Source organism: Lycium ferocissimum, chromosome 5, assembly GCF_029784015.1.
Source record: "Lycium ferocissimum isolate CSIRO_LF1 chromosome 5, AGI_CSIRO_Lferr_CH_V1, whole genome shotgun sequence".
In the NCBI taxonomy this organism is placed as follows: Eukaryota; Viridiplantae; Streptophyta; class Magnoliopsida; order Solanales; family Solanaceae; genus Lycium; species Lycium ferocissimum.
The window spans coordinates 14,072,689-14,092,407 of record NC_081346.1 but is presented as its reverse complement, the minus strand read 5'-3'; the positions used below and the strand labels follow the sequence as shown (position 1 = coordinate 14,092,407).

The window sequence follows — 19,719 nt, the reverse complement described above, 5'->3', positions numbered from 1 at the left end:
GCCATTTTTGTGGTGGTGAATTCTCACTCCGGAGTGCCGCCCGTGGTGTTTGTTATCTTGGAAAAGTTGAGCAACGCGATTCCAAGCCTTCGCAACATCATCCGGGCCACGAGAATAGAGGTAAGAATATCATGGGAGACGGTGGTGTATATCCATTGAAGGACCACCGCATCTAGGCGTTTCCAGGCAAGGTTAGCCGCCTTTGTTGCGTCACGCGTGAGTTCCGCGGTGTCGGTGGGTGGTATGATGTGCTCGAGTACCCGAGAACGCGGGCCCTGGACTTTGAATAGGGTTGCCCATTCGTGATAATGGCAGTTTCCCATGTCTAGAGTGATTGGGATTAAGGATTTCACATTCGTGACGGTAAAGGCAATGAAAATTTTTGTTGTCGCCATGGAAGGGAGAAAGAGGAAGGAGGGAAAGGGCGGCTAGGGTTAGGGTTGGAAGAGAAAGAGAGGGTGGACGGCTAGGGTTTGGAAGGAAACCTGTCTCGATACCATGTAGGAAATCAATCCGTGCTTGTATTGACGTATCAAGGTTATTATATACACAAAGTAGGTATCCCTAATTAGAAATGATACTAGCCTAAATTACGGTGGCCGATTACAATACATAAGGAAGGGAATATTTACAATATTTATACTATTACATAGTCTATTAGTTAAGTTAGGCTCAAGATCCATTTCTTTAACATATTAATGACACATTTATGTTTCTATGCTGTTTTTTCATCTAGATATGTCTATTGCAACTTAATTTGTTAACTGAACAACCAGCCACTGAATTACCTGTCTATGTAGTTTTTGCTCAATGTGTTAATCTGTTATATTTAACAGGTTATTATCATTAACTTATGTCTACCAATAATCGGATGGCTAAAGTTTCGGATATTGTAATAATAATTTAGCTAGACTTGATAACCTAAGCACCTCTACTTTGGATATTAGTATCCCAGACCAAAAAAAAGAAAAAAAAGTTAATAATTCAAATGGCTACAAAGAGCTTGCCAAACTTACACTAGCAAGTACAAAAAAAATTCTACCAATCGAGAACTCAGGTTAATGTTAATTAGCCAATAAATGAATAGACTCTTCTTCTTTTTTTTTCTTTTTTTTTTTACAGCCTATTTTGGGATAATCGAACTCCATTCGGGTCTCTTTATCGTATGATAAACCACTTCGGCCAAGCCTGGTAATGTTAAAGTAACCATTTCTTATTGAATAAGATATATGTGATAATCCTTTTTCCTTACCAAGGACACTAATACTGGACAAGAGTATCCCTATCGTAAACATGATGAAAAGGATCATTTGGAATCCAATAGTTTATTTACATGTTCCGGTGCATTCGAATTCCTTAGGAAGAAGGAATTTGCCCTCACATTTATAATTTCATGCGATAAAAAGAAATTCCTTTCAAGGTTTCTTTTTCATGTGGAAGCTTTTAAAGAAAAATCTTCCTCTAGATGCTAATCTTTCAAGATTTAACATTGAAGGTGCTAGTTGTTATAAACGCATGCATAGAAAATGGGAATCATGTTTTTGCACAAAGTAGTTTGCAAAAACAAACATGGCAAATCATGACTGATCAGTGGAATCAATTACCGGTTCCCATCGAAACAATTTTCGGGCAATGGAGACAAAAACCAAGAAATATTGTTCACAAATTCCTTCTACTTATCAGATAGTATGTTGGGAAATTTGGAGAGCAAGGTGCACTAAGAAATTTGAACAAAAAAATATTACTGCTTCTAATATATGTTTTCAATCCGTATTTCAGATCAAGGTGGCAATAAGACAGAAATTCAAATCCATAGACTACACACAGAACTCGGAGCAAAGTTTGTTTACAAGCGGAAAACTTCAAAGCCGTGATAACTAGTAAGATGATCGATGGATCAAACCTACAGCAACACTTGGAAGCTCAACACATGGAAGTTACATGAAAAATCAAAACAAAGCTAACTTGTTAGGAATAGAATTGGGAATATGGTCATGGCCTTTGATACCCAACCCAATTTCGCACTAACAATTATAGTGACGCATATCCCTAGTTGGAATTTCTTGGTGTGTCAATTATCCTTCAAGCCTCAAGTAGAATCGACTCCAAGAAGGTGGTATAAATGATGATGGTTCCCTTAAACCTCCCCGGAGGTTATTGGACATTATAGAAAACACTAAGGCAAAGATGGCTCACGAAACATCTCGATAAAGCATTGCTTTAGAGAAGCGGAACGAGTGGCGGATGCACTAGCTAAATATGCAACACAAATTCAAGTCCCTAGAATGTTTTTTTGAATGGGTGACTCGCCAACGGAGGCTGAGGACCGCTCGTAATGAATAAGCTCGACCTCCCCCTCCTTTAGAGAAGAGTTAAAAAGAACTTCGTGGTCGGTGCTTTGAACCACCTTGAGGTGACTTAGAAGTTATGCATTAACTTCCTTAAGTTTCAATGCATTAGTATATTGAATAGTATATATGTGTAATCTTATGTATGGAGGTAAGGTGCCATGTCCCCCTCCAATGTAACTAATTTTTGGTTTCAATCGACATGGTAGGGTGTGAAATTATTGAAGATAAACCATGGATGAAGCTTTGAGTCCATCCATGGTGATCGCGGAATCAATTGGAAATAAAGTCTAAAGTTTGGTAACAGCCGAGAATTATGATCAATGCATTCTTCTTATTCATGAATTACATGTGTGAGGGGGATATTTATAACTACCAATGCCAGCTGTATACAGCTGGCCCCACTAATCATTTGATCCACTAACTAACTAACCGACTCTAACTAACTCAACAACTAACATTCCCTGCACTGTGATATACGCGATATACATCTAATATACATGCACAGTTTTGATCATCCTTTCAGTTTTCAACACTCCTCCTCAGACTGGGGGTGAAACACATCAATCACTCCCAGTTTGGATAGAAGGAAATGATGTTGTGCCACACCAAGCCCTTTTGTGAGTAAATCTGCAAGTTACAGCTTAGTGCTGAGGTGAGTTAGTTGAATCAGTCCTAGTTTGAACTTTTCCCTTACAAAATGACAATCTATCTCTATGTGTTTGGTTCGTTCATGAAATATGGGATTCCCTGCTATCTGAATAGCTGCTTTACTGTCACAAGATACCTTAACTGGCAGTGTAATCTCCACATAAAGCTCTTTGAGCAATCCCAGTTACCAAACCAATTCTGAGACTGATGCTGCCATAATCCTGTATTCTGCCTCTGCTGAACTGCGACTGACTGTATGTTGTTTCTTTGATTTCCATGAAATGAGTGATCCTCCAAGTTGAACAACAAAACCAGTTACTGATCTTCTTGTATTTGGACAAGAAGCCCAGTCTGAATCACAATATACATCGGTGCCTGTGATGGCACTCCTCCTCAGCAAAATTCCCAATCCTGGTGCCCCTTTTACATACCTTACCACCCTCAGAGCTGCATTCCAATGGGACCTTTTAGGTTGCTGCATGAATTGGCTCAACACTTGCACTGCAAAGCAAATGTCTGGCCTTGTGATGGTCAGATATATCAGCTTCCCAAACAATCTTTAATAGGATCCCATATCTTCTAGTACTGGATCATTCACTCCTTTGTCTGCACCATCAACTGTGGTATCATACTCTACTGATGTCAGTTTAACATTTGGTTCAAGTGGAGTTGATGCAGGCTTCGCACCACTCAGTCCCACATCAGAGATCAAGTCCAAAGTGTACTTTCTCTGGTTCAATAGTATCCCATGTTGAGATCTCAACACTTCTATCCCTAGGAAATACTTCAGTACTCCTAAATCCTTTACTTTGAATTGGCTATGCAAATATTCCTTTGTCTCAGCTATGAGTATTGTGCTACTTCCTGTTATAAGCAAATCATCCACATAAATCAAAACTATTGCCAAGTTTGTTCCAAGTCTCTTTGTGAACAAGGAATGATCATATGAACTCTGTGAGTAGCCTGCATTTACCAAAGCATTAGTCAACTTAATATTCCATTGTCTAGATGCTTATTTCAAACCATACAATGACTTCAATAACTTGCATACTCTTGTCTCCCCTTGCTTATTAAATCCTTGAGGAAGTGACATGTATACTTCCTCATCCAAGTCACCTTGAAGGAATGCATTATTAACATCCATTTGAAACAACTCCCAATCAAAAGAAGCTGCAATACTGATCACAGTCCTGACTGTCACCATTTTTGCTACTGGTGAAAAAGTCTCATGATAATCTAAACCTGCCCTTTGTGTATATCCTTTAGCAACTAATCTTGCCTTGTATTTGTCTAGTTCACCATTTGTTTTTAGCTTTACCTTATATACCCATTTAGATCCAATAGTCTATTTTCTTGGAGGCAGTTTAACAAGCTTCCATGTCTTGTTTTCTTCTAATGCATCAATCTCCTTGCTCATAGCTTCTATCCACAACCTATCAGTAGAAGCCTCTTTGAAACTCTTAGGTTCCACTACAGCTGAAAAACACCCTAGGTATGCCTGATAGCTCAATGACAAATGAGAGTATGATATGTGATCTGATATGGGATAAGCACAATGACCAGCAGGATTGTGTGTCATAACATAGTCCTTGTGCCAGATAGGTGGTTTGATGCTTCTGCTTGGTCTGAGAAGTGCCTCTTCTGCCCCAATTGGCATCTGTATATCTATTTCTTCATGGGCATGTAAGATAGGTTGGCCTGCATTTGGTGCCACCACTTCTGCATTCCCAGTTGGTGGACCATAAACATCAGATGCAACCTCATCATCATTTGTAGCAACATCAGTATCTGCATTCATCTGTGCATCATGTATATCATCTTAAGTTGCAGGATCCATATCAGCCTGTTGTTCAGGATCCATATCAACCTGTTGTTCATCTTGGACTGCAAGATGATCTGCTTGTTGTGGTTCCACAACAAGAACATCATGATCAGATGTAGTGCTTGATGGACTAATCAGATCTGCTCCCCTTGGTGCATCAAGAACTACAGGTTGAGGTGACAAGAGAAACATATCATCTGGATTAATAGGGTCATCTCCTTTGAAAGGGAAGAGGGATTCTTGAAAAATCACATCCCTGCTAATGAACAACAACTTAGAATCCAAGTCATACAGTCTATAGCCTTTCTGAGTTTCAGAATAGCCAATCAGTACGTACTGCCTTTCTAGCTCTTTCAGCAAATTTATCACCTTTAGGGAGTTTTCTTGCATAGCACAGGCACCCAAACACCCTTAGGTGATCAAGAAGGGGTGGTTTGCCAAATAAACACTCATATGGACTCTTGCCACCTAGGACCAAGGAAGGCAATTTATTAATCAAGTATACTGCTGTTCTGACACAGTCTCCCCAAAAACTAATAGGAATACCACTTTGGAATCTTAAAGCCCTTGCCACCTCTAAGATATGTCGATGTTTCCTTTCTACTGTACCATTTTGTTGAGGTGTATATGGGCAACTGCTTTGATGCACAATACCATATGAAGCAAATAATTCAACACAGTTAGAATTGAAAAACTCTGAGCCATTGTCTGATCTGATTGTTTTAACACTGCAGACAAATTGATTATTTATCATACAAAGGAAATCCTTCAACACATTGTACACTTCACATTTGGATTTGATAAGACAAATCCAAGTATACCTGCTAAAGTCATCTACCAAAGTAACAAAGTACTGATTATGATCATAGGTTGGTTTTCTGTAAGGACCCCGTAGGTCTAAGTGTACAAGTTGAAAATAGCTGTAGTCTTATTTTTACTGACAGGGAACTTTAGTCTATGATGTTTAGCTAATGGACAAACCTCACAGTTCTCCTGGACACTATCATCTATCTTAAGGTTGAGTGATGAGATGTACTTCATTGTACCTAGTGAAGGGTGTCCTAGCCTCAGATGCCATAACTGACAGTCTTTATTGGTATTGAATGTAGTGTTGCTCACTTTTGGGGGTATGTGGTGACCAGACTCCTTCAAAATGTATAGTCCATCCTTCTCTCTACCAATCCCCATTACCTTGCCATTGAAAAAGCCCTGAAATATATAAAAATCAGGCACAACACAGCTCTTTTGTAATCTTTGACACTGATAATAGATTAAACTTGAAATCTGGGACATGTAGCACATTTGAGATTTTGTGTCCATCAAGGACAGATGCATCTCCTGCACCTGTTATGTGTGATCCATCACCTGTTGGTATTTGCACCTTACTACCTTGCTGTTGTCCTAGACTTCTAAGTGCAGTTAGAAGATCCTTACAAGGGGTGATATGGTGTGATGCACCTGAGTCAATAATCCACTCACATGCAGTAATTTGAGTCAATAAAGTAGTTATACCTGCCATGTTAGACATGTATTTGGAAGAGGATGATTCATCCAGCTTGTTGAGCACCTCATTGTACTGTTGTGGTGTAAACAATCCACCATTCTGTTGTTGTGTAACACTGCTTTCTCCTGGTCCATCTGTGGTGGTGGAATTGGCAAATGATTTGAGCTCTCTCTGACCTCCTTGGTTCTTGCTCTTGAAGTCAGCAGGGTACCCCACTAGCCTATAGCAATCCTCAGTTCTATGATTTCTATAACCACAACAACCACAGACTTGCCCAGCCTGTCCTACTCCCTTTTTATAATTGTAACTTTGAGTTTTTCCTGCCATCATAGTTAGGACTTCCCTATGTGGAGCTTTGTTTTTATCTACCACACCTAGCAGCCTTTGACTCTCTTCTTGTGTGACTACTGCATATGCTTCATTCAGAGTCACATCAGAACCTTTAGCTAGCAAGTTGCTTCTGATGTTACTGTAACTTTCATTCAGTCCCATGAGAAACATCAGCAACCTCTGAGATCTAAGGTGTTCTACATAAGGTTTTGACTCTGCACACTTGCAAATAGGCAATGGCACCATCACATCCATTTCATCCCAAAATACTTTCATTTTAGATTAGTAAGTAGTCACTGAATCATTACCTTGCTTTAAGCTTGCTATTTCTACCCATATGTGATAGATTCTGGTGAGATTTGATCTGTCAAATCTCTCCTTGAATTCTTCCCACATATCCTTGGCACTTGAAGCATAAACAATGTTGGAGATTAATTCACTCGACACTGTGCTCCCTATCCATGACAAAACAATTGCATCACATTTTTCCCACAATTCCTCTAAGTATCCCCCATAACTACTCTTCACACAAGTTCCAGTGATGAAGCCTAGCTTTCCTTTTCCTCTTAGAGCCAACTTCATTGATCGACTTCATAGATTGTAGTTTTCTGGTCCAGTAAGTTTAACTGGGATTAATACAAGTCCTGGTGCATCAGAGGCTTGCAGATATAAGGGATGATGATGATCAATTGTAATTTGCGTCTCAACTGGTGTTGATCCTGTTATTTGCTTCGATTTTGAGCTTCAAAAAACTATTCTCTAATGGAGTTTTAATGGCAGATTACGATCTATGGATCACTGCTCTGATACCATGTGAAATTATTGAAGATAAACCATGGATGAAGCTTTGAGTCCATCCATGGTGATCGCGGAATCAATTGGAAATAAAGGCTAAAGTTTGGTAACAACCGAGAATTATGATCAATGCATTCTTCTTATTCATGAATTATACGTGGTGAGGGGGATATTTATAACTACGTCTGCATTTGTATACAACCTGCCCCACTAATCATTTGATCCACTAACTAACTAACCGACTCTAACTAACTCAACAACTAACATTCCCTGCACTGTGATATACGCGATATACATCTAATATACATGCACAGTCTTGATCATCCTTTCAGTTTTCAACATAGGGGTCTGCCAAACCCCCCATCACTACGATGGTGATGGTTTCTGGAAAAAAAAAAAAAAAAAGAATAGACTCTCTTTTTTAATCACTGGTTTGCTATAAATAGGTGGAGGAAGATAGACCCTCCTTACCCAAAAAAGAAACAAGGTAATTTATCACGATCAAGAAAGCATCCATAATGGCTGTTCACAAAGAAGTCAGTTTCCTTGCTCACCTACTACTTGTTCTTGGTAAGATTTTCTATTGTCCTTTTTCTCTTTTCTTCTTTGATACATACAGAAGTAGTGTTGCTTTTCCTTAAAATTGAGCTATATTTGTTGTAGGAATGTTTCTACTTGTAAGCAGCACGGTGGAACATATTCATCCCAAGAAATGTACCAGAGAATGTGGTAATTTTGCCTACGGAATATGCCCCCGCTCAGAAGGGAGTCCGAAAAATCCCATATGCACCAACTGTTGTGCAGGCTACAAGGGTTGCCACTATTACGGTGCTGACGGAACTTTTATTTGTGAAGGAAAATCTGACCCTAAAAACCCAAACGCTTGTCCCCGGAATTGTGATCCAAAAATTGCCTATTCAAAGTGTCCCCTTTCAGAAGGAAAGACGATAATTAAACCCACTGGATGCACCACCTGTTGCACAGGTTACAAGGGTTGCTATTATTTCGGTCACGATGGCAAGTTTGCCTGTGAAGGAGAAAGTATTGAACCCAAGGCTTGTACTTTGGAATGTGACCATAAAGTTGCTTACATGACTTGCCCATCTTCTAAATTGACCAAACTTAAGCCAGTTTGCGTCAATTGTTGTACCGCAAAAGCGGGTTGCAAACTCTATGGTCATGATGGATCTTTACTTTGTACTAGAGAGCTTAACAATCATTAATAATCCTCATAAGGGATCTGATGCTTTCTAATCAATCTATAATTATGTAGTTGTCCAAAGATGAAATAAAAGTATGACGATATATGCATTGTCATGCTAATCTCTGTAATGTGGCATTGAAACTTTTCCACAGCTTGCGCAAGAGATTAATAAAGCATTAGTTTCTTTTAATTACTTCTAAACTCTAGTATTAGCTAGTTTACTTAATTACTTCACTTTGAAAGTCGTAAGTGCACAAACTTATTATTGCAAATAATCCAAGGGCACAATTAACACTAAAACGTTGAAGCCCATCAAATCTTTTAACTGGCTTTAATTAACATTTATTTGTATAAAAAGAATTAATTAATGGTTCGGCAAGATTTTAAATGGTAATCGAACTGAATATAGTGAAATAGGAAAATGGAATACAATACCAAGGAGAATTTATTTTATTTCTTTGGAATGAAGTCAGTACCCGTTCTTCTAGGAGGATTTGCTTTCAACACCATCAACTCCGTTAATGTAATTCATCAACTTGATGCTCTAATCGACTTTCATGCATGCATAATTGCTGAGGGAAATATTCTATATAATCACTAAGTTTTATCATTCATTTGCTCACATCCTAGTATTTTACTTAATCACTCAGCTTTCATAATGAAATCGAATTTTTCTGCTTTTCATTTCACTCCTCTTTGCCACCAACTGTTTGACAAATTCAAGACTTTGTGAAGCAACCAAACCCGAACCCTTACCGGTACGTGATTCTAATGGAAATATGTTACGAGAGGGAACTAATTATTATGTCCAACCAATTTACCCAGACGAGGCCTGGGGATTTGAATTGGCCACCATTAGCAATCATCACAAGCCGTGCCCACTAGGCATAGTTCAAGAAGACCATTACCCTAACACCCCAGTGTTATTTTCATCAGTGAATCCTAAAAAAGGCATTATTCCCTTGTCCACTACCTTTAACATTGACTACAACTTGTCGTACACAGTGATACTAAGTCCAGTGATGTCATCTGGACTATGGGCCCTTACAATCGATGGGCCCAAAGCTACTTTTTATTACTCGGCGAAGTGAAAGGAAATCCTAGTCGAGAGACGATAAGGAACTGATTTAAGATTGAGGTGTTTGGTGATAATTATAAGATTAGCTATTGTCCATGGGTGTGCAGGGATTGCAAGATAATGCGCATGGATGTTGGCGTAATTGAATGTAATGGGCAAAAGCATTTGGGTCTAAGTAGTGTTCCGGTTGAAGTGAAGTTTGTGAATGACACATGAAATTAATCTAAGCAATAATGCACAACTAGTTGTGAATTGTGATAATAACATAGTAGTATAACTACTTATGCAATTAATAATTAATGAGCCGATATGGCATGACCTAAATCTGTAGTTTTCTCCATGCAACCCATAAAACAATCTTGCTTGAAATTTATGCAATTTGAAGTATATCAGTTTCTTAAGAATTACTCCCTCTGTTCCATTTTGAGTACTACTACTTATGTAATTGATAACTAATAAGCCGATATGGCATGACTTTTCATGGGTGTTTCAGTGTTTGTAAGCAATTGTTGTTCTTGGCCTAAATCTGTAGTTTTCTCTATGCAACCCATAAAATAATCATGCTTGAAATTTATGCAATTTGAAGTATATCAGTTTCTTAGGAATTACTCCCTCTGTTCCATTTTACTTGACCCTTGTTAGTTATTCTTAAAAGTCCCCTCATTTCAAAATAAATGAATTTTTGAGACTTTTTCTTCGTCCAAAGTAAGTAAATTTTTCAAAATCCAAGAGGTTATTAATTGAATTTTTCCAAAGTTACTCTTCTTTTTAATAGTTTTTCCAAATCCCAACACCCCACTATTTCAATCTTTAAGAAAAGTTTAGGCAAAAGACATCGGGTAATTTAGGCCTTATTCGACTGCACTTAATGGAGGTCTGAATATGACTGGTTCAGAGCTTAAGTTATTATGAGCATTTGTTTATATTAAAATCTAAACACTTATTTGGTCTGAATACGTCTTAATCATTAAAATCTTGAACAAAGTCTTAATATCATTAAGAGGTATTTTTGTACGAATAATTTTTACCGTCCCTTTATCTACAACCACCAGCTCCACCCCTACCCCCACCCTCACCCTCCCCACCCCACCCCACCCACTCTCCAACCCCACCATGTCGCACCCCAAATCTGGGCCTGGTCTTAACACGGCGCACGGTGCCTAACTACATGTGACCGAGCGAACCAACTGGCTAGCTGAATCAACATGTGATATCAAAACATACGGAATGGGAAAATAAAATTAACACGTGTTGATCTACTAAAAGTCTGAATGAAATAAATAAAATCATAGTGCGAAAACACTGATATAAATCTGAGACATAAACTGTAGCCCAACATGGCTAACATAAAGTCTCTGACTAACTACAACTATAGTCTGTGAAGTCTCTAAAGAGTACTGAAATACTGAATGTTTATCGGGATAAGGCCCCCGGCATACCTCACTGACTAAAATATTGTAAAGAATGAAACTATGATAACGCCCCGAAAGAGTAGGGGCTCACCAAGCAGCTGATACGCGAATCCTAGCGGGCAAATCCGTCATCCTATAATTCTGTACCTGCAACGTGAAATGCAGGCCCCGGGCAAAAGGGGGCGTCAGTGCAATTGAATTATACTGGCATGTAAAGCAACTGAAAGATGAACTGTAAATGGGGTGCTCGGGAAAGGGCAGCCCAAATCAACAAACAGATAATATACTCTAACTGAAACTAAAAGGCGAACATATTGATAGTTGAACTGAACAAGAGAAGTAAAGTAATAAGTACTCCCTATTCTGAATATGAAGTCACTTGTTTTAACTGAGTTAATAGTATGGCGCCTCGGCCCAATATAAATGCACAAATCGGTACACCCGTTTCTATCTATATTGGGATTTAGTTCCTTTCTATTGCAATATTCAGCCCACTTTGAGTACCATGATTTTTGCTTCTTTTTTTTTTTGTACATTAATGATAAATAGTTTAAAATAATTACTACATAAAATTGAAGTGTGTGTGTGATCACAATCAAAAGAGAAGTTTATATTACGAAGTTAAGTTTAAAGAAAAGTCTCTGAAATTATCCTAAAGTTTTACAAATAATTATTAAGTCCGACATTAACTCTAAACTGCTCAAGTCCTCGTGAGTTCGATTTCGTGCAATTTTTGTAACTTTAAAGTAAATTTTTTGACGTTATTTCCATTTCTGCCCGTCATGTTTGCAAAAGTTAGGTGTCTCCTAGGGGATCCATAGGAAGGGCGTTCCAGTGAGAACTAATTGTATTAGACTACTATTTATATTTCCCAGCATACTCATTGTATTAAATATTTAAATGTCCTAATCAATTTTCGCACAAATTTAATTCTAATAATCTACTGGCATTGGCTCTTGGAATTTTGTATTACCCTTTAATACCATTAAAGAAATGTGGATTGCAATCCCAGGGCACAAGACAACAGGTATGATTTTAAAACAAATGAATTTATCAGTGGCTCAGTTGGTATGATTGAATATATTGAAAACGGAATGCAATGCCAAGGAGAAGAAAGAATAAAGTTCAGTGAAGTCAAAATCCGTTTACATCAATACAATTCGATTTGCTGGTGGTGGAAAAGCACTATGTAATGACATATTATTTAGTTCATTTTGCTCACATCCATACTTTCTTAAATCAGAACTTAACAAACAGTGTAATTTGTAAACATCAACCTGGCAATGAAGTTACGTTGATAATTCTGCTTTTCGTTTCGCTTCTCTTTGCCACTAACTGCTTCACAAATTCAAGATTTTGTGAAGCAGCCGAACCCCCTGCAGTGCGTGACAGTACTGGAAAATTGGTCCGTGCAACAACTTATTATTTTATTCAACCAGTACATCGAGAAGTCGATGGCTGGGGGTTTCAGCTTGGCCGTACTGGCGGGAGGGATAAGCGTTGTCCATTGGGCATAGTTGGACAAGACTATTACAACGGCACTGCAGTACAATTTTTACCGGTAAACTCTAAGAAAGGCGTCATTCGCTTATACACCGACTTGAACATTGATTTCAACACGTATACAGTTTGTGATGGATGGAATACTGTCTGGAAGGTCGGTCAGTACGACGAACCATCCGGACGGTACTTTGTAACACTCGGTGGAGTGAAAGGAAATCCTGGTCGAGAGACGATAAGTAATTGGTTTAAGATTGAGGAGTTTAGTAATAATTACAAGATTACATATTGTCCATCGGTGTGCGGGGATTGCAAGGTCACGTGCAAAGATGTTGGCATAGTTGAATACAATGGGCAGAAGCGTTTGGCGCTAAGTGATATTCCGGTTCAGGTGAAGTTTGTGAAGCTCGTACAGTAAAGTCTCTCATGGAAAAGTTTAAGCATGCAAGACTAGTTTGATGACGCCTTTGTTGTGATAATAAAGCAATTTAGATGCGTGGTGTGTGTTTGTATTTCTTTTCTATGAAGTGCCATGTGTATGTGTATGTATTTCTTTGATAAATAAGTTCAACTTTATGTAATAAGCCGATGAGGCGTGATCATTATGGGTGTTTGCATCTATCTCATAAACAAATTGTTGGTAATATAATAACAGTTTTATGTCTACTTTTATAGAATCTTCATTAGTCTAATAATAATAATTCTGACTTAGTATTCCCACCAAAATATAGAAACTCAATGCCTCAAACAAAACACAGATTAGTTGTTGAGTCCAAAACTTCACCAAGAACACCTTCCTTCGACAAATTAAACTTCTCTTTTATAACTAAGTTGGGACTTAGACTTTTTCTTTATTCTCACCATTCTCTGTTTCCACAACACCAATCTCACTTGTTTATGCACACTATGATATCTTTCTATATCACGTGCTGAAGAAAGACTTATATATGACTTATATATTTATAGGTATAGGGCTTCCCATAGTATTTTCCTAGAATATATACAAATCTCATTCCTACCCCTCCGCCCCACCTCTCATAGTATTTTTGTAGGTTACATGTAAATTCTTTTAGGATAATATTTTCGGTTATACATACCAAACACAAGAAAATAAGTAAACTTGGGAATAGATTTTCATCCTCTGAATAAAAGGTTGAATCCAGGCAAAAAAAAAAAAAAATTGACTTGACTATTGAGAAGCTTAGCCTATGTATGGAAAGTTCCCATAATTTCAATGTCTATTCAAAGGTAACAACTAGATAAGCTATAATTGGCCGTCTTAGATAACAACTTGGGCTAGTTTTTTATAGCATTTTAACTTTATTTAGTAGTAGAACTTTCCGTAACTCGTTATAATGTTAACATTTATAATTTAGATTAGCGCTAATTTATTAGCATTCCCAAGTATAGGATTAAAGTTAGCAAAATGTGAGTACTACTCTGTAAAAATATTAGTAAATGTTATGCCACAAGATCAGTGTCACGACAACAAGAAAGCAAAATAGCGGGACTTTTCGTTTTTGCTGGAACTAAAGTGATTGTTCATGCCAGATTAGTTATTCTTAATACTCCCCACATTTCTAAATAAATGAATTTTTGGGACTTTTTCTTCGTCCAAAATAAATAAATAAAATTTTCAAAGCCCACATGGTTATTAATTGAATTTTTCCAAAGTTAATCTTCTTTTTAATAGTTTTTCCAAATCCCAATACTCATTATTTCAACCTTTAAGAAAAGTTTTGGCAAAAGACATCGGGTAATTTGGGCCTCATTCTTCTGCACTTAATGGGAGCCTGAATATGAATGGTTCAGAGCTTAAGTTATTAAGTGCATTTATTTACACTAAGATCTAAGCACTTATTTGGTCTGAATACATCTTAATCGTTAAGATCTTGAACAAAGTCTTGTTATCATTAAGAGGTATTTTTGTATAAATAATTTTTACCGTCCTTTATCTACAAGCACCACCTCTACTCCCAGCCTCACCCTCACCCCCCACCCCACCCACCCTCGACCCGCCCATGTCGCACCCCCAAATCGGGCTGGTCTTAACACGGCGCACGTGCCTAACTACGTATGTGTTAGAAGCGAACCAGTAGGGTTGAGTCGAATCAACATGTGATATCAAAACATACAGAATGGGAAAATAAAACTAACACGTGCTGATCTACTAAATGTCTGAATGAAATAAATCATAGTGCGAAAACACTGATATAAGTCTGAGACATAAACTGTAGCCCAACATGGCTAAAATAAAAGTCTCTGACTGACTGCAGCTATAGTGTATGAAGTCTCTAAAGAGCACTGAAGTACTGAATGTTTACTAGGACAAGGCCTCTGGCACACCTCACTGAGTGAAATACTGCAAAGACTGAAAATACGATAATGCCTCGAAAGAATTGGGGCTCAAAAAGCGGCTGATACGCGAATCCCCAGCGAGCAAACCGTCGTCCTCTAAATGCGTCCCCACGTGAAACGCAGGCCCGTAAAAAAAAGGACGTCGATACATTTGAATTATACTAGTATGTAAAAACAGCCCAGAAAGATGAGAGCGTAAATGGGGTGCTCGGAAAAGAGCGACCCAAATCAACAAACGAGATAATATCTTGTAACTAAAGCTGACGGTGAACATCTTGATAGTTGGGCGGAACAAGAGAAGTAAAGTAATAGGTACTTCCCTATTACGAATATGAAATCACTTATTTAAGCGAGTTAATAGTATGGCGCACCCGCAATATAAGTACACAAATTGGTGGCCTTGGCCAAGTAAATGCGTCAGTTTGTGGCCTAGGCCAAGTATGCGTATACATGAGGCGTATACTCGAGCGAAAGATACATATATTCAATATTCATATTAAGGAACGAATCATGCGAGATGCAAATCAGCAGAATGCGAACATTACTATCTTGAGACATATATTCGTAGATGATTATGGAGTTTAAAGCATTAACAGTTCATAAGCATACTGAGTTTTTAAGCTTGAGACTCATGGGATATCAAACGCGAGCCTATACTGACTAAGTACTGAGTTCACGACATTCGGAATGGCAATCATGAATGAATTACGAAACTATATCGTTTAGAGAATGGAAGTTATGAAACTATGAATTACGAAACTATATCGTTTAGAGAATGGAAGTTATGAAACTAAGGCTTAACTCTATTTCTGAGGCAATTCATAATAGTCGCAAAAGAATGTTGCATGGGGAGAATCACCAAACATTCCACGCATAGAGAGTTGGCCTAACATACCTTAACTCGGCCTTTAAGCGTAATACAATGTTCGTCACCCTTTTCAACTTTAATCTATAGCAATAAAAAGTTAAGGGGAATCAATGTTAGCAAGGATACTCATGCTTTGGTCATCTAAGCATTTTATCAAACACTTGGCGGGCATGAAGCTCCACAACCTTCATTAATGGTGTTTCTTCCCCCAATTACCCAACCTCTTGCCTCTAGATGATTCTACAAATCTCAAAAAGATATAATTAACATCATTCTTCATCACGCATATGATTACAACAACCCTAAGTCAATAGTTCAACCATACAATAGTTCATACGTTTCTATTATCAAACCCATTAACTTATCTCGCAAGAACTTAAGAGTCTAATCACCAATTCACAACTATAATCGATTAGAGGGGGAATGAATTACCTTTTTGTTGTTCTATCTTCTTGAAGAATACTGGTACAAAAAACCAAAAAAAAAGGTTCCTCACCAATCAATATTGCTGGAATTGAAATTCTATGGATTACACTACCAAAAAAAATGCTGAAAACCAACCCAAAAAAATTGATATTTCTGACCTCACGAGGTCGATTTCTGAGAAAAAACGACCTCAAAACCGACCTCAAAAGTAGGTCGGGTATGGGCAAGTCGCAAATAATAAGTGATCTCATGAGGTCGGAAAAAAGCAATCACACGTGGTTGGTACATGATTCGTCCAACAAAAAAAATTAACAGACTGACCTCATGTGGTCGGTATATTAAATTATTACTTTTTCAATGAAAGCATTAACGATCACATGAGGTCTGTAAATTATATTAGTTTTTGTTTGCTTTTTCAAGTTATCGACCCAGTGTGGTCGTCATATTGAATTTTTTTTTTTTTTTTGTTCTACGCCGCGTGAGTCGGTAACTATAAATTAAGAATAATGACAATCATGAACCGACCTCGTGGGGTCGGTTTTATGCAAAATGCAATTTGTTTGTCGACCTCGTAGGGATCGGGTTCTTTAAAATCTAGATAATGATATGAACTGTTGAGCCCTCATGTGGTCAATTTCTTTAAAATGTGAAAAAAATGATATGAACACAACCAACCACATGAGGTCGGTTTCTTTAAAATACGAAAAATGAGATTAAGATAACCGACCTATATTGCCCAGGGTAAATTCTTCTGCGGAAAAATTGGCGACATTTTGCTATTTTTGCGAGCCTTTTTTGCCAAAAATGAAAACCAATTCTATATTTAGCTAAAACCAACTCAAATAACGCAGCGATCCAACAAGCACATATAATAACATGCGACAACCACGTCTTACGCATCCAAATTGACACAAAACTACTTCAAAGTTAAGTCAAAATGTAATTCAACATTCACAAAAAAAATTAAACTACTTCAACCTTTGCAAACATCCACAAAACATTATACTAGTCTACATCAAATTAGTCTACAACATCAAACTACTTTAACTTTCACAAGTATCCACCAAAACACTTTCACATTTTTACTAATCCACAAAAAAATTCATAAGTTAGTAAGGTGCTTAAAATTCAACCATGCTATGGTGTGTTTGACACGTGCTCCCCATCATCATCACCACTACTTGGCTCAGCTACAAGTCGGTGTTCTTGACCGACCTCTTAATGTTGTGACCTAGATTAAGAATGGGAAGGTCGACCTTTGGAGCTACGAGGGTTATCAGGACAAGGGGGAATCCCCCTGAAAGAAAGTAATGAGTCTAATTGAGCTTTTATGCCGCGGTGCTCGCGCCCCCTCTCCCTATCCTCGCCGGCTGTGGCTACTCGTCCCTCCCCGTACCTATGTCGCGACCAAGCGAGGGGCCGTGACGGGCTGGGAGTTAACCTTTATCGAGGCACCTCTCATCATACTTGCATAATCGTATCTAGGTGAAATACTTGGCTAACTCCACGATTACCATGCATCATAATACAAACTCCATCGGACTAAGGCAACATACATAAACATCATCAACCAAGCCCATATATATATATATATACATATATATATACACACAAAAAAAAGCCGACAAGGCTATCAAAATGATATACAAAGTATAAGCTTGGGCAAAGTGAGAGATATCTAGCTATACACGTACGTCTACGAGCATCTACGAAGAGTATGTAAAATCATAAAAGACGAGACGGGACCCCACCATGCCCGGCTATGTACACAAAAGAATAGTACCAACTACTACAACTTCGAATCAAATGGAGCTCTTCTAGGCAATCTCTAAGGAGGCAGCCTAAAGGTAGAGTCTGTCTCCCCTCTGCACTGCCAAAGCGTGAACGCGACATCCCTTGAGCAAAGAACGTCGGTACAAATAATGTCTCGAGTATGTAAGACATGAATAGCAACATGATAGAAATATGAAGAGCAACATAAGATAAATGAATCATTTATACCTCGAAATACTTCTTAAGACGTTAAATACGTACTTACTACGACCTTTTTCTAAGGAAAAGCATTCATACATGTACATATAATGATACCATACCCGACCATATATGTTACACCTCGGGAAATTTTCCGTTAATGCACAGTGAGTAGACTAATGAAGGGCACGAAGTATACGATGTTTCGATAAGTGAGAAATAGCATTTGATGATCCTAATTGAGATTTCAAAGACATTCGAGGTAAGAGAAGAAAGTTGCCAAGAAAAGGCAAGGTATACGTTATGTATCGGAAAGTTCACAGTACCAAGTTAATGATGACTTAGCGATGTTTTGGAGAAAGAGTTTATAACGTCCCTTAGATTGTTAATGAGGTGCTAAACAAGTGTCAAGAAGGTTCCATAAGGATTGGAGATCGAACGAAACGACGGAATCCATTTCGAATGGAGTTATACGACCATTATACGGTCCCCGTATAAGGGGGTATAAACTCCCGACGGGGAGATGATTTTCTGGTTGGTGAACCACGGCCACTTATACGGGCCGTACAATACTATACGGACCGTATAAAAGTGTCAGTATAATGCAAGCAGGGCCGATTTTTAGTTTTTGTATAAATAGATGCCTTGGGTTCTTTTACTTCATTTTTCAAATGTATTGAGAGCTCAAAACCCTTCTCACAAGCACATTCCACTCAAGTCCAAGAGAACACAAAGATCAAAGACTAGAATCAAGTGTTTATGTGTTAGAGAGCTTCCAAGGGTTAGAGGACTACAAAAGATTCATTGGAGGTGAACTAGGGTTTTGGTTCAAGTGAAGTATTTCCACTCAAGGTTCATTCCTACACCATCTAAGGTAAGTTTTATGGTATTTCCATGTTGTTTAAAGTATTGTGACATTGAAAGACTTGGATTGTAGAAGAATATAAAAAATGGGTCTTGAATGTGAGAATAGTGATATTCGTGAGTAGTAGTCTGGATTGAGTTATGATTCTTGATATGTTGTGATTATGATTATGCTATAAATGACATTAAGAATATGGGATAAACGTTTCATATGAACGTACGTAATAGTGTACTATGACCATGGATATGGATGACTTGAAGTGAATTGAGGAATGTGGATAATGTAGGTGAATAAAGACTATTGTTATGATGTTATGAATGATATTATAGATGTTTGGGAGTTGATGTATGATATGGAGGAAGTTGTATAAACAAAGGAGATGCTGCCCAATTTTCTCTAGCTTTAGTCAAGTATGCTAAGCTATCAATTTTCTAATGTTAGTATAACTCTAATGAAGGTAGAAAGCATGAGCATTGAAGGAGAACGTTCAGCGATAGAATAGTTGAACGAAAAGGTATGTAAAAGGCTAACCATTCTTTACAAGGCATGGTTCCTTGGCCAAATATCTATTCTTTTTCCCATGAGCC

The 19,719-nt window shown here is 38.0% G+C and overlaps 2 protein-coding genes across 2 annotated transcripts; both read left to right on the top strand.

Annotated features, from left to right (window-relative positions):
• The first annotated feature begins 7,886 nt into the window (after positions 1 to 7,886).
• LOC132056138 (proteinase inhibitor type-2-like) lies at positions 7,887 to 8,865 on the top strand. Its single transcript, XM_059448217.1, has 2 exons — positions 7,887 to 8,020; positions 8,114 to 8,865. The coding sequence occupies exons 1-2, from the start codon at positions 7,969 to 7,971 to the stop codon at positions 8,671 to 8,673; spliced, it is 612 nt and encodes a 203-aa protein (XP_059304200.1). The 5' UTR covers positions 7,887 to 7,968; the 3' UTR covers positions 8,674 to 8,865.
• Positions 8,866 to 12,336: 3,471 nt separating this feature from the next.
• LOC132057582 (miraculin-like) lies at positions 12,337 to 13,310 on the top strand. Its single transcript, XM_059450211.1, has one exon. The coding sequence runs from the start codon at positions 12,337 to 12,339 to the stop codon at positions 13,060 to 13,062; it is 726 nt and encodes a 241-aa protein (XP_059306194.1). The 3' UTR covers positions 13,063 to 13,310.
• The last annotated feature ends 6,409 nt before the right edge of the window (positions 13,311 to 19,719 follow it).